Raw genomic sequence first — 15,685 nt, forward strand, 5'->3', positions numbered from 1 at the left:
CCTGCACTTTAATAAGCTTTGGCTCCTCTGTTGCACATTTACAATTCCAAAGAATGTAACTTCAGGGTTTGAGCACGTTTACTGACGAGGGGTTAGGTGTACATTTTTACAAACTTTACAGTTTGAGTTCACAAAATGTGGTTTTGACGACGGACCGCACAAGGTCCATCGTCAGAACTGTTAATGCAGTTTGAATGAAGAGCTGACTGAGAAAGCACCGTGCTCGTCCAGTGAAGTGCATTTCCTTACAGACATTTCACCCCGGCAAGCCTTCCTCAGAGTATATTAGCACCATTTCTACATCACCACCAGGCAACAGCGAAACATCGGTAACGGACATCACTTAACTAAATGCACATTTAAATTAAGTGGCTCTTTCTATGGTACTCGAGCCTGCATTCATTAGTGCCGTGCAACGTGCTTCGTGACTTCCTGTCCACTCCACGGACCGCGGAGGACCGCGTCTGGGGCGTTCCGTACGTCAGACATCATTTTTGGAGAGGCACTCATCCCGCCGGCAGCGGACCCATCGCGCGGCGGTGGCGGCGGCGGCGGCGGCGTTCCCGCCTCAGGGCGAGTTTGAGGCCCGGCGCGTCTGACTCATTCGCTCCAGCGCGTCCCGATTAGCCGCCGACGCGCTTAGCGACACGCGGGAGGACGCTAGCCGCGCCGATTGCGAACCGCAGCACGCGCCTCCAGGAGGCGCGCGCTGCGGTTCGCAATCGGCGCGGCTAGCGTCCTCCCGCGCGTCGCTAAGCGCGTCGGCGGCTAATCGGGACGCGTTCATTCGGCAGGTTTTCCGTTTCCCCCCCCGCACACCCGGGAGAGCTGACCTCACCGAAAAGGTCTGAGCGAGGACCCCGTGAGCTTCGTTAGCGGGCGAAACGCGTTCGGGGAGCGCTCGCGCCCATAATGGTGACGCGGTCACAGTGTGTTTATAACGCATTCCCGATGCCTTCACAGTGCGTGGCCAGTGGCTGGTTTTATGGTCGTGTCTAAACGCGCTCAAATCAGGTTTGTTACACAGCTTCTACAGTGCATTAGTGTTATTTTGCAGAGTAAGACATGATATGGGAGCTCTTTACAATGGGGTTTGAGGATTTATGGGGTATTTCAAGCAAAGAAAGTTTTTTTTTTTTCCCCCGAAAAGTTGCCATGTGACAAAGGACTCACCAGGGGTGTCGGAGAGCCTGGTCACAGGTGTACCTCTTGGCCGGGTCCTTCTCCATTAGACTGCTGATGAAGTCCTTTGCTGTCAAACACATGAGCACATCTCCGTGTGTTACAACCTCAGGCTATGTAGATAAAACTGCCATAAATCTCAGTCCATCTCTCTGTCTCTCACTCGCACACAAACACATACACAACAATCACACAAACACACACACACAGTGACACACACACAGGCATATATAAACACATATAGACACGCGTACCATGCACACACACACACACACGCATAGGCACACACTGACACACACACACACGCGCGCGCACACACACGGCAGGTCACATATCACCAGAAAAGCATGTAAAAAATAACTATTAGCATATGAAGCCTCTGGGCAGTGGTCACAGCCTTCGCTGGTGTTTGTTTAGCAAACGCACGGCAGATTTGTCAGCGCTGGTTCCTGTAAACTGAGGGGCCCTCATCGTCCATGCGTTACTGGCAGCCAGCGGGGAGAGCTGGGTAAGTGGCGGCAGCTGCAGCGGGACCCCCCCCCCCCCCAGAGTTCGGCCGCCGCACCGCCACGCCGATCGGGAGGGTCTGGAGCAGCCGAACCCGCCGAACGACCCCCCCCCCAGCATTCCAGCAGCGTGATGTGATCAGAGAACGGATAAGGGCCAGAGAGCGAGCTGGGGAAGGGATAAGGGCCAGAGAACGAGCTGGGGAAGGGATAAGGCCCAGAGAGCGAGCTGGGGAAGGGATAAGGGCCAGAGAACGAGCTGGGGAACGGATAAGGGCCAGAGAACGAGATGGGGAAGGGATAAGGGCCAGAGAGCGAGCTGGGGAAGGGATAAGGGCCAGAGAACGAGCTGGGGAAGGGATAAGGGCCAGAGAACGAGATGGGGAAGGGATAAGGGCCAGAGAACGAGCTGGGGAAGGGATAAGGGCCAGAGAACGAGCTGGGGAAGGGATAAGGGCCAGAGAACGAGCTGGGGAAGGGATAAGGGCCAGAGAGCGAGCTGGGGAAGGGATAAGGGCCAGAGAACGAGCTGGGGAACGGATAAGGGCCAGAGAACGAGATGGGGAAGGGATAAGGGCCAGAGAGCGAGCTGGGGAAGGGATAAGGGCCAGAGAACGAGCTGGGGAGCGGATAAGGGCCAGAGAACGAGCTGGGGAAGGGATAAGGGCCAGAGAACGAGCTGGGGAACGGATAAGGGCCAGAGAACGAGCTGGGGAACGGATAAGGGCCAGAGAACGAGCTGGGGAACGGATAAGGGCCAGAGAACGAGCTGGGGAACGGATAAGGGCTGGAGGATGGGCCGGCAGTGTGGTATAATGGGTAAGGAGTTGGTCTTGTAACCTGAAGGTCACAGGTTCGATCTTGTACTTTTTTGTTTTATGATTTTTCTACTCACAGCTAGTGTTTAGAAAAGGCAAATGGATAAGTACTGGCAAATTATAAGTGAAAAAGAAACACAGATAAATGCTCCTTTTATCACGCATGCGAGCAAACACGCATTTATACACCCGACTCATTCAGCAAAGCTCACCTGAATCAGATATGTCATCCCAGTAAGGTGCATCAAACTCATAGTCTGCCTTCAGGATCTGCTCAAACAGCTTGGAGTCATTCTCATCGTAGAAGGGCGGGTAGCCACACAAGCTAGCGGACAGAAAATGAGGTTAAAACAGAGGAAAACAGGCGCACACAAAATAAGACAGCTTGCACCTGTAGGCTTACATACTCTCAGGTTGACCCTTCGAGCAGGACATTGCAACCAAATTCAATTTTGGTCATAACCAGTTTCTTTGTAAAGATGGGATTGTAGGGGGAGGATCGCCAGTGAGAATTCCAGGTCGAGCATCAGACAGAATAAAGAATGTACGTAACATAAAGGCACTTGCATATTGTGCATATTGTGTTTTGTTATACGAAGACATAATTTAAGGCAAATAAACAATATCAGAGAGGGGCTTTGCGAGTCAAACACGGGTCACATCATTTGGACGTGTTCCATTTTGCCACGAGAACAGAACTTTAAGCTCCTCAAACTTCTAACTGACACGACAGAACTAATTCTGCAGCAGAGATCTGGCTAAACGGAAACGCCATTAAAATTCCTTTCTCCCTGAATACACACGCAGAGAGAATTCTACATCCTCCCAATTTTCTGCTTCATTTTGGCATTATCGAGGTTTGTACTTCTTTCACGCTCTCGCTGCTCCAACCTCGTCCTCTTTGGATTCAAAAACCCAGTTTTTTTGTTTGTGAAGGAATTAATCACTTTCACCCGATTACCAAAAAGCAATCTTCACACCCGACAGGTGGCTAACCAGGCATGAGATCCTGGCTCCTCGAAGCCTAAAGAATCTGCTAATCACCCACCAGCACCTCTGAGAAGCGACGTTGCAAATTAGTGGAGAAATTCACGGATGGGAACCCGAGAGAAGAGGAGGAACAATGTGCCACGGACTCCCACGTTCATCCGTCTGATTTTTCCCAGAGCTCCGAGCCACATCCACCTCTGCTGGTCCCATCACTCAAAACGTTCTGGGACCCAGACGTCACACACGGGCAATGGAAGGACACTAGTATCGCCATTTGCTTTTAATATCATGAGAGCAAGTGTGTGAATGTTGCAGGATGGGTCAGTGATGTAACTCTTACACATTTCTACAAATATTCAATGTTGCTTTACCGCACTGAGAGCCTGAGAGGTACGAATTTTTGGAACGTGAAGCGAGAGCGTACTTATAACTGAAACCCTTAAAGGTACGGAAAATTCAGCAGAATCGTGGCCTTTCCTCAAACTGAATCAGACTCCGTCGGTTTCCGAGACGTAAACAGGCGTCACAGCCGTATTAGCACCAAATTGGGAAGAACGATAACTGAAAACACAACAACGTATTTACAGAGCAATCCGTCAGCTGCGCTTGGTGCTTCAAGCATTCGTCTCCGTCTTTGTTTTGCGTCGTTTCCATAACAAACATGAGGGAAAATATTTTTGAGTTCTGTCCGCCAGAACAGAACCATCGCATCGCATTTTCGACTCAACACAGCAGAGTACGCGGCAGCACACAGTGAACACCCAGTTACCGGCTGAGTAACTCTTTCAAAAAATCCGCCACATTCAATAACGCTGCTGCTGTTAAAGGACTTTTGGACCTTTGAGAACTTCTTATTATGACCAGTAATAGAAAAATAAGTTGAAATCACAGGAAGAAAAGACCCATGTCCAGATGAAAAGCGATTTCTTTCAGTTTTTTCTTTTTTTACACAGGACCACCTGGACACAACCTGTTGATTGGTTGACTTGTGACCTACTGCATGACTTAATAAATCCGTTTATAGCTGTCTCTCCCGGTGTCATTTGACCTTTGACCTGCTCCAGTCATATCCTGCAGCATATTTCCCAGTGAGCTTTTTCAGCACGTCTGTGCTCTAGATTTGCCCAAAGCTCATGCAGGCCCCAGCAAAGGGCCAATTGGCCATGGCCCTAAATGCAAGTATGGCATTAAAACTGCAAAGCTCCAGCCACAGTTTGTAAAAAGACCACATTACACCTCAGTGATTTTCGTGGTTTGCCATGTAATTTTTTTCCACTAATCTATTTCACAGAAGTCAAATATAGACCTATATGGCCATACAATTGCTTACTACACCAACAGCTTATTGGATATCACGCCGTTTTTAAAAAATGCACTTTCCATGCTCTTAATAGGACGATAAAATTTATTTTCCATGTAAAAGGGGGAAAACATGCAAGTGGTCTTCTCGCAGATTCTACCCCAAGAGCCCCCCCCCCCAAATCTCCTCCGTCTACATGTTTCGCCTCAAGGCAGGCGCCACCTGCCATGCTGTTTAGAGAACAACAAATTCCAAGTGCACAGCAGCAATACCGTTAACAATGCCCTTGAGAAAGGCACTCTCTCTCCCTCAACGGCTCCAGTAAAAATGGTGTCATAAAGCAAACGGCAGAATGTGGAAGCTGTTCAGCAGATAGCCCAGATAGGAGAGGGCACATAAATAATGTAATCAACATACGGCGGGCAGTGAATTAACGGAGGGATGTATGGGAGGCCACCGCAGCACTGAGCATCACTGGACACAACTTAGCAAAGGGAACGGAGCTTGGAGCGATGCATGAAGCAGCACAAAGAGGAAGAGAGCTAAGCTGAGTTAACCCGAGAGAGACAGAGAAGCAGAGAGGCAGAGAGAGAAAAAGAGAGAAAGAGGCAGAAAGAGAGAGAGACAAAGAGAGCTAGAGAGAGAGATGGGGTGGGGGGAGAGACCCTAAAAGGATTTTATTCTCCATCATTTTTGGCTTGTGAGAGATAAACTTAGTTTTTTAAAAAAAAAATTTTTTTAAGTTGACTCTTGGTGCCAAGTGTCTACTTCCAATGATGCATAATGCACAACTCAAGTGGATTTAGCAATCAAATACTGTAACAGTGACCCCAGCCTACTGTAATTAAACATACTTCAGACTGTTCAGAGGGAGAAAGAAGCACAGCCACATGTTAAGTGTCAAACTAACTCAAACCGAATACCTTTAACGACAGTAGGCTAACATTAAGTTCAATAAAACACATATAAACCCTTCAACTGGATTATCTTTATTAGTGGTCTTAACAACGAGCATTTCACTGAGATGTTCCTCCCTCTCTTCGTCCAAACACAATTAAGACAAAACAGTCCCTGCTGTTTATTATACTTTTGGAAACATCATACCCCACTGGGAGGGGATGGGGGGAGTGAGAGACCCAACCTGGGTGGAGGGGGGGGGGTCAGACAGGATATGGATTAAGAGGGTGCGGGGCTTACTCACAGGATGTAGGCAATGACGCCGATGGACCAGCAGTCCACGGCCTTGCTGTAGGGCTTCTGTGCCAGCACCTCCGGAGCTGTGGGGAAGCAGAGGAAGACTCTGGGTCAGAACATGAGGAAGACTCCGCATGAGAGCATGAGGAAGACTCCGGGTCGGAACACGAGGAAGACGCCGTGTGAGAGCGCAAGAAAGACGCCACGTGTGAACGCAGAGGGGCAGTGTAGCATAATGAGAAAGGAACCGGTATCTTGTAACCTAAAGGTCACAGGTTCAATTCCCGTGTAGTTGTACCCTTGAGTACCCAAGGTACTTAACCTGCATTGCTTCAGTATATATCCAGCTGTATGAAGAGATGTAAAAGTTGTGTAAGTCGCTCTGGATGAGACCGCAAGCTGACCTGGTTCCCATGGTACATTTCACCAGCAGGGGAATGAACACCAATCACCGTCTTTTCCGGCTCAGAAGGCATTTGACTATTCTTTTTTGTTTTTGACATCACCACCCACGGGTTAAGCTCACAGAGTGGAGTCGGAGGAAGACTTTTCACGTGCGGCTTTGGCCCATATTTAAGTGAGCACAAAGTGGGCCTAGCACTTAGTGGGGGGGTTAGCGAAAGATCAACAAAATATGGACCCCTAACCCCTCCCGTGATGCCTCCCTTACCAATTACCAACCGAGTACCACCCTATGGAGCTCCCGGCCACGGTTGGCACTGGCACGGTCTGGATTTGTTCCATGCGCCACACGGGGCTTATCCATGCACCACAAGGTGGCGCCTTGACCGGCTGAGCCACCCAGCAGCCCCTAGTCCCGGTCTTACGCTTCAGTAAAACAAGGTGTCATACTAAACTGGGTTGCGCTGCTGTATGACAGTACAGATGTCATCCAATTATGATTTCAGAATCACAGTGGCGTCTACGGCAGATGTGATATGGCATCTACGGCAGATAGAGAATTATCCTGTCACAGGCAGAAACGGCGACTCAATTTTGATTAGACAATACGCCTATCCCCATCAGCCCTTCTGCCAGTACATTAATATCATAAACATATTTAGTTCTACTGTACATTAGCATTACACACAAACATAGATATGTATCATCTCACTGTTCTTCTCCCTCTCTTTGAAAGTTCTCAGTTGCGTGTCTATTAACGCCCTATTAATAGTAATGAGAGAGGTCATGACAGTGCACTAGACAGGGAGCATAGCTGTGATGCGGAGTTATGGGTGAGGGACTGAGGAGACTCACAGGAAACTGTGTCGGCTGCAAGACACGAGGACATATGGAAACCAGCAGCCCAAACTTAACAGCCCGGGAGTTTATTTTCACAAAACCCACAGAGGCATGCCCCTCCGAGCTGACTGTGGTAAGACTGGCCGAGAGCCCTGAGTGTGTGGGCTGTGTGTGCCGTGTGTGAGAGTGTGCGTGTGTGTGTGTGGGCTGTGTGTGAGAGAGTGTGTGTGTGTGTGTGTGTGGCTGTGTGCTGTGTGTGAGAGAGCGTGTGTGTGTGTGTGTGTGTGGGCTGTTTGTGTGCATGTGTGTGCATGAGTGTGTGGGCTGTGGGTGTGTGTGTGTGTGTGTGTGTGTGCACCTTTGTCTGTTAACCAGCTGAGTTTCTGTATGTTCTTCCTCTGTGCATGCATTGGTGTATGCAGGCGTATACATGCACGTGTGTAAAGGCAGGCACCCAAAGAATGCAAGCCGTTGCCTTCAACATGGCTGCCCAATTATCTGGGAAGCCAGTGCAGACTATGGTGAACCACCACCTAGCAATAAACGCAAACACCACGGAGCAATAAACGCAACCACACACAAAAACAATAGTGACCATCATCATCGCAACAAGAAGTAAACAACTAAGGGTGATGTCATTTTCAACAAGACAACTTTCAAACGAAAGAGTTTAAAAGCTGGAAGATTTTCACGGATGTTTCCACCAGGCAGATGTTTAATTTCTAATTAACAAAGAGAAAAAAATCAGAGAGTTCCTCAGTTTGATTTTGAAGACTGGTTTATGAACTGTGCCTTTGTTTACGAAAGAAAAACAACAGAGAGTTGAGCTCGAGGTCCATAAAAGGACACGCTATGTAAACAGCAAATGAGGAATTCATTTCATTTTCCATGCGAAGGAGCAATACAATCATCCTTCACTGTTCCACCTAAAAACCTTTTGAGTGACAGGACTCGACTCTCAGTGAAAGCATACCAAGTTCAGCCCAACAAATAATTTACATTTGTTTGCCATATTTGGAAGGTACGGTATGCAGCTTTTCGAAAATATACTTCAAAATCCTCCAAGTCTAAACCAAGTGCGTACAAAATCCTTGGGGCAACACAGGATATTTGTGTGATTGTAGGCAAAGCCAAGTGTTTTGTTATTGCCAAGTCTGGTGTTCCTTCTCTACAGCTCTTCTGCATTGCACAACTGCCCTTGTACATTTAGAGGAGATACTCTCTCACACACACTCACACAAACACACACACACACACCCACAGACACAGACTCCCCCACACACACACACACACAGACACAAACACACACACAAAGACGCACACAAACACACACACAAAGACGCACACAAAAACACACACAGCCCAGACGCGCACACACATATGCATACACCCACACTCACCTGCCCCCACAGACACAAATACACAAACAGACACAGAGACACACACATACAAACACACGGACAGAGAGGTGCGCGCTCACACACACAGATGCGCACGCACACACACACGCCCACCCACAGACACACACAGACACTCATGCACGAACACACACACACACAGACGCACACACACTCTCTCACACACACACACACACACCCACACACAGACACACACAGACGCACCCAGACACACACACAGACGCGCACACACCCACACGGCCACACACACACACACACAGATGCTCATGCACGAACACACACACACAGACGCACACACACACTCTCTCACACACACACACACACACACGCCCACACACACAGGGGATCTGAGAGAGGGACAGACGAGAGGCGCAGCGGATGCAGGCCAGAGGATATCTCCCGGCGCTGTGCACGGTGTGCAGTCTCCGAAGCGGCTCCTTATCTGGCAGAATCCAATATCGCCTCCACCTGATTGACTCTGCACCGCCCGGGGTCGCCATGGTGATGACCCGTCTCCGCGCAGACCTCCGCACGGAATCCACTCCGCTCTGTGACAGCCCCGCGCATCTTCAGCGTCGTGCCTCTGAAAACCTCCACGTCGTTGCAAATTGGCAGGACGTGCGGCGATTCCTCTGGGGCTCGTTTACATTTGAAATGTCTCGGATCCCGATTGGACACGCTCGGTGACTAAGTGCAAACAGTAATTGACAATTTCTCAAAGCTTGCCGCGGCTGAAAATTCTGAATTGATTTCTCAGCCCTTTATGTGGTCGTACCATCTTGTGTTAAAGAATGCACTCTGATTCTGGGACAATTGCATTTAATTTTAAAAAGAACACCACCGATGTGTTCTGACTATAAATTATTACAGTCCACAGTTACAATCCCTCCTTATTTTTTTTTACCCTTAGGGACAGCTTCTTGAAGAAGTACTGACAGTCCTGTATTAACTGTCTCATAGGACAGACTACTGGGGGACAGACTGTCTCAGTTTGAATTGGCTTTTTGAAGGGGTGTTAAATAGGACAAACAAGACAAAACTGAACAAGCAAAACAAAACAAAAACTGGGGCAAACAAAAAGGACAAAGTAAGATCACAGGCTGAGCCTTATGAATGTGTGCGTGCGTGTGTGTGTGTGTGTGTTCGTGTGCACGTGTGTGCAGAGGCTGAGCCTTATGAATGTGTGCGTGCGTGTGTGTGTGTGTGTGTGTTCGTGCGCACGTGCGGGTATTCGCATGTGAGGGATTGACATGTTTGCTCTGGTATCAGTAAGAAATATGAGCCAAGCATCTCTCTGGCTCCCTCACACCACTGACTAAATCTTCCGTTCTCCAGGGACTCCTGAACCCCCTGTCAGCTTTTTAATATCACTCTAGAGGCCTTTTCTGCCTTGGTCTCAGCTAAAACTGCACTCCCCTTTCTCACAGCACAGGATGAAAACCCACTCAAACAATATTCAAACAGAAGCCCTGTTCTTACAGTGGCTTTTGTTTTGGGGGGGGGGGGGGGGGCGGTTGGGGGTGGTCCGGACACTATGACAGAGACATCAAAGTCCTGAGACTCCGCAAGCTGGTCTGGGTTTCCCCCTCTCATTACATGCGATCACACCTGCTGTATAAAATTATAAGACCTGCAGCATATAGAAAGGGCCAAACCCTTGCAGCACAGTTGCATGCTGGGTATTTCTGATCTGCTGGCACCAACCAGTCCCCTCTCCATTTCGGTGTTCCACTCCGTTCAATAAAGACCTCTGGGCCCATCTCAATATAGAAAGCCTGCCAGGAATTACAGTAAGTGGAGGGATTCCAGGACACATGGTCACTGTTTCTTTTTCAGTTTTTTAATATTCTCTTGATTTATAAGCTGACCGTAAGACTGACCTCATGCTGGGTTTCAGGAAGTGCCCGAGAAAGAAACAAAGCCGTGCAAGCTACAACATAAATCATGGCCATGAACAACAATGATGTTTGCACTGATTCAAACGCACAGCAGAATCATAGGGGTCCAGTGAAACTGGAGGGTCATCATCTGCAAACAAACCATTAGCCTTCAAGGGCAGCTTGGGTTTATTTATGTATTTTTTTAAACCTGGAATGCACTTCACACATCCAACCTCGTTCCAATTTAGTTTAATTACAAAGTTATTATTACTAGTTCTTAAAAGCACCCATTTTATATGAACAATATTTAAAACGAAGATAAAAAAGTATTGCCGGTATTTTTTGTAGCTTAACTAAACTCACTCCTCAGCTGGACGCTTTATCAGCGCGTATTGTATATCACTATGGAAACACCTCCTCAGGGCTAAATGCAAACAGTGCCGGACGTGACTGTTATTTGCATGGGAAGCCTCAGGGGACAGCTATACTTAGTGGGCCAGCAGGAGGGCGGTCTTTCGTCTGAGGAAAGCGGTACACCCCAGAATGCCCCAGTGCAGTGAGCGGGACACTGTGCTATAGGAGAAGCCATCGTTCAAGTCAAACAAATGAAACCACAGCCTCGCCCAAATCGGCACTCTTACCTACTATTGAGTGTACAAGTTGTACACAGCTAGTATGGAACTTGAATACTTAATAGTAGGCAAGTGCGCTGATTTGGACACGGCCCACGATTCCCCTCGATTTGACGGTGGCAGGAAAAAAAACTCCCCAATGGCAAGAAATCTCAGGGGGAACCCGCCTAGAGAGGGGCAGCCCATCTTCCGCCGATTCGCTGCGATTCCGCGGTGCGTTCATCCTGACGAGCACGGGGTTCCCTGGAGCTCTGGCCAAATTCCAAACCTGGTTTCGTCTAATCATCCTCCTCTTTAAATTATCTGAACGACCCCTTTCCCTCAACCCCAGCTCAGGAGCCTCTCCCTTCACAGCTTTGAGATCTCCAGATGATGGGCGCTATAAAAAATAAAAAGCAACCCGTCGTTGTTTACGTCCTGCAGAGACCGTTTCTGTTTAAGCGCCTCTTGCGCCGCAGACAGGGGTGAGAAGAGCAGTAATACCCGGTCGTCGTGAAGCCAGTTTCCATTCCCGCAGCCAAGCTGCAATGCGGACACTAATGGAGCACTTCAGCCCAACTCTTCGGCCATTTTAGTGCCTGAGCTCCAAAAGGAGTGCACAAGAATGACGCCAGGGCCCTAAAGCCTTATTCCGCTGCTCAGCTACTTCACTTTTTTTTGTTTTTTCTTTTTTTTTGGTAGCGACTGACATTTAAGCGAGGCCTTGCCAAATCACAAAAAAAAAATAAAAATAAAATAAAAATAATATACAGCCGGTCTGTTTTTAATTCAGCAGTGTTACGCTCGCTACGTAATGGGTTCTATTTTAACAGAGGAATGTGAATTTGTTTTTGGAATTTGATCGTTGGGACGTGCTATTTTTAGGAGCCCGACTCACTCATATTTATTACCTTCTATTGTTCAGAGGCTGGGGATATTTAGTGGTCTGGAAAGTTCTGTATCTGTCTGCGGGAGAGAAAGGAAACACACACACACACACGCGCACGCGCGCACACAGATCCAGGAATCTAGCGCAGACAAACAGAGCTGGGGTATTTTACCATTTAAAGAGAAGAGCACAGAGACGGGGAACATTCCTCATAACGAAGACCTCCATTTGAAACGAGTGAGAACATACCTTTGCCGTGTGTTCATAATCTTAACGCATTCCTTTGTTTAAGCTGAGGGGGATATGAGTTGAGATGCAACCGCTTTATTATTCCGTGAAGTAATGAGGTCCATTGGTCTAACGCTGGGGTATGCAAAGGCTGTATGTGCACGTGTGCCCGTGATTGTAAGTGTGTGCATGTGTGTGGGTAACGTACCACAGACAACACTAACTGCAGACAAAGGACAGTGGCGTTCAGTAACTTGAGCCCTCTTGAGTGTGGCGAGGGTGACCATGTTGAATAGCTGACACTGTATCCAGGTTAAGCTCCCGTGGCCACAGTTATAAATTACGCATGCATCCCTTCTGTGTACCTCCGGGAGTGGAACAAGTTAAGCAAACTGGTGTAATGCACCCCAATAGTCCATCAGTGAGAACAGCACTGGGACACACGGTTCATTCAATTCGGTAATTGGTCAAGACATTGCCATTCATTAAAAAGAAAAAACTATCTCAGATTTTATTCACAATTTTCTCCTGGATAAGACCACTAAATCATATTTGAAGGTACGGCTTGCTACTGTAACATCATTCTTTAACTAGTTCGTGCGCCGCTGGCTGAGGTGGTGCAGACAGACGACCGAAACCTGATCAGTCAGAGAATTTGCCCCTGTGTGACGAGACGGAGAAATCCAGGCCAACGGACACCGTCCCTTCCTGGGAAGCGATTCACGTGGCGCTCTGCAGAACTGCCGTCCACAGTCGATACGGGCATGGCTTGGTAACGGACTGCAGAGCGTATGAATATGCCCAGTTGTTTTAGGGGGACGAGCAGTAGCCTACAATGTTATGTAATGTAGCGGTTACCGTTTTTCTGAGGCTAAAGAAGTATTTGAAAGATCACGCGTAACACTGAAATAAAATAACAGCAGGGTGATATGAGTCAGTGAGGCCGGTGGAAAATGGGAAAAAAAATTCCAGCTGATAACTGGGACTGCATTAAATGCAAAGGGCACATCGGATCACTTTTCACCTTTTCCCTCTCGCGCTCACCGCGAATCCGCTCTGACAGACGTCTTAGAGCAGCTAATAAGGGTGAGAAATGTGTCACTGTCAGAGGCAGCTATAAGCCCACGTTAAGAGCAGGTGTCGGAGAGACGTGGAGGGAGAGAAAAAACACCGCTATCCGCGTGAATCAACATGCCCACGCCGATACCGCGCATCGCATTAAAATCTAAAATCTCTCTCCCAAACGCCTGGAATATAACTCCGGTCTAATTTATCGCTTTGCTTCACGAAAATGTTTCACAGAGAGAGAACGGCTTTCTTTAATGCCTGAAAAACACCACCGCGAGAGAACCGTGAAAGACTGACAAAGAAAATTGATCTTTTCATCCAATACAGAATCTGCGACAAAGCGGAGAATCCCTTTGTAGCACAATGCAGGATCAATAAAGGACACGAATTTTGTACTTTCAGTGTTTCATTACATTTCATTCATTTATCGACTTGCATAGCATTCACATTAATCCAGAGCAGCACTCATACCTAGCGAGGGTACACACATAATAAGCGCAACCCTAATCCAAACGCTGCATGATGCACAGGCCTATATCAAGCATGTTTTGCATTCACTGTAGGTTAAAGTAAACTGTCACAGCTATTTTATTATTATTAATAATTTATTTATTTTGCTGAGTATTAGCATTGCGGACTAGTTGATGTTGGAGGAGTCCCACCTGGGATTAAAGCTGAAAGTTCCGTATCTATACCAGAGCTCCGCCCCCACCGGCTCCACGGTAACCTCCCCGCCTGCCTTTCTCGTCAGGGCTCAATCAGAAGAGCGTTGTTAAAAACATCAATTTTCTGCAGCCCGCCTCCCGGCAGTTTGCCCTCGCGCTGACAACAGTATCGGGGCGCACAGGTGCTGGGTAAAGTCCGAGCCTGCATGTGCTTACATCTACACGCTGTTCTTCAGTCACGATTGATTGCCACAGTTCTGCCCGTCTCAATGGGCTTGGGAAAGGCCCTGCTGGTCCGCGCGCTCCTATAAACACGCGAAAAGAAATACGAATCCAGCGCGTTCATTACAGCTTCGTCACTGAGGCAGAAATTACATTACATTACATTACATTCATTTAGCAGACGCTTTTATCCAAAGCGACGTACAAAAGTGCATTTTCATGATCGTAGACAACTGCTGAACACGGGTTCAGTAAGGTACAATTACTTATTTTGTAAAGCTATTTCTAGCCGAGAACAAAGAACACTATCCTGGTCTAACATCTGCAAAACCAAACTAGGCAGAAGAATAAGCTAGAGTATTAGGACAAATACAATTTACCAAGAAGTGCAGGGATGGGGCAACATGTAACAAGTGACAGGAAAAAGGTTTTTTTTTTTTTTTTTTTTTTTTTTTTTAATATATATATATATATATATATATACACAGCGTGGTGGTGGTTATTCTAGGTATAGTCTGAAGAGATGAGTCTTCAGGCCACGGCGGAAGATGGATAGTGAGGGGGAGGTTCGGAGAGGGACGGGGAGTTCGTTCCACCACTGGGGAGCTAGGGTGGAGAAGCTCTGTGATCCCTTTGGGCGGGTGGGAGGGGTTGCAAGACGCCCTGCTGCCGCAGAGCGGAGTGGTCGAGCAGGCACATAGAATTGAGTCATGTCCTGCAAGTAGATAGGGGCTGTCCTGTTGGCGGCAGTGTAGGCAAGGGTCAGGGCTTTGAATCGGATCCTGGCAGCGACCGGTAGCCAGTGAAGTGATCGCAGCAGGGGAGTGACGTGGGAGAATTTGGGGAGGTTGTAGATGAGTCAGGCAGCGGCATTCTGAATCATCTGTAGTGGCTGTATGGCACAAGCTGGCAGGTTTGCAAGGAGAGAGTTGCAATAATCAAGGCGAGAGGTCACCGTAGCCTGGACGAGCAGCTGGGTGGAGTGCGTCGTCAGGTATGGTCGAATCCTCCTGATGTTGTATAGGAGGAATCTGCAGGACCGTGATGTTGCCTTGATGTGCTCCTTGAGGTCCAGCTGGTCATCCAGGACCACCCCCAGGCTCTTTGCAGAGTGAGAGGCAGTCACTGTGGTGCCATCAACCGTGATTGAGAGTTCACGAAGCAAGGAGGTCTTGTACGGGAAGAAGAGCAGCTCAGTTTTGTTGAGGTTGAGCTTCAGATGGTGGCTGGCCATCCAAGTGGAGATGTCAGCCAGGCAGGAAGAGATCTTATCATTGATCTGTGTGGCTGAGGGGGGAAAGAAAAGTAGAGTTGTGTGTCATCTGCATAACAATGATAGGAAAAACCATGTGAATTAATGACTGAACCAAGAGATCTGGTGTATAAGGAGAACAACAGAGGACCCAGTACAGATCCTGCGGCACTCCCGTGACAAGTGGATGAGAGGCAGAGGCAGACCCCTTCCAGGTGAC

At 48.2% G+C, this 15,685-nt stretch overlaps 1 protein-coding gene across 2 annotated transcripts in view; it reads right to left on the bottom strand.

The window, feature by feature from the left end:
• camk1da (calcium/calmodulin-dependent protein kinase 1Da) overlaps positions 1 to 15,685 on the bottom strand; it is a 98,142-nt gene that overhangs the window by 10,191 nt on the left and 72,266 nt on the right. For both annotated transcript variants that reach the window (XM_064342559.1, XM_064342560.1), the window contains exons 6-8: positions 5,998 to 6,073; positions 2,719 to 2,831; positions 1,174 to 1,252 (exon numbers count right to left, since the gene is read on the bottom strand). In XM_064342559.1, coding sequence (XP_064198629.1) covers positions 1,174 to 1,252; positions 2,719 to 2,831; positions 5,998 to 6,073 — 268 coding nt within the window. The remainder of the gene's footprint in view (positions 1 to 1,173; positions 1,253 to 2,718; positions 2,832 to 5,997; positions 6,074 to 15,685) is intronic.

This window comes from Anguilla rostrata, chromosome 7, assembly GCF_018555375.3.
Source record: "Anguilla rostrata isolate EN2019 chromosome 7, ASM1855537v3, whole genome shotgun sequence".
In the NCBI taxonomy this organism is placed as follows: Eukaryota; Metazoa; Chordata; class Actinopteri; order Anguilliformes; family Anguillidae; genus Anguilla; species Anguilla rostrata.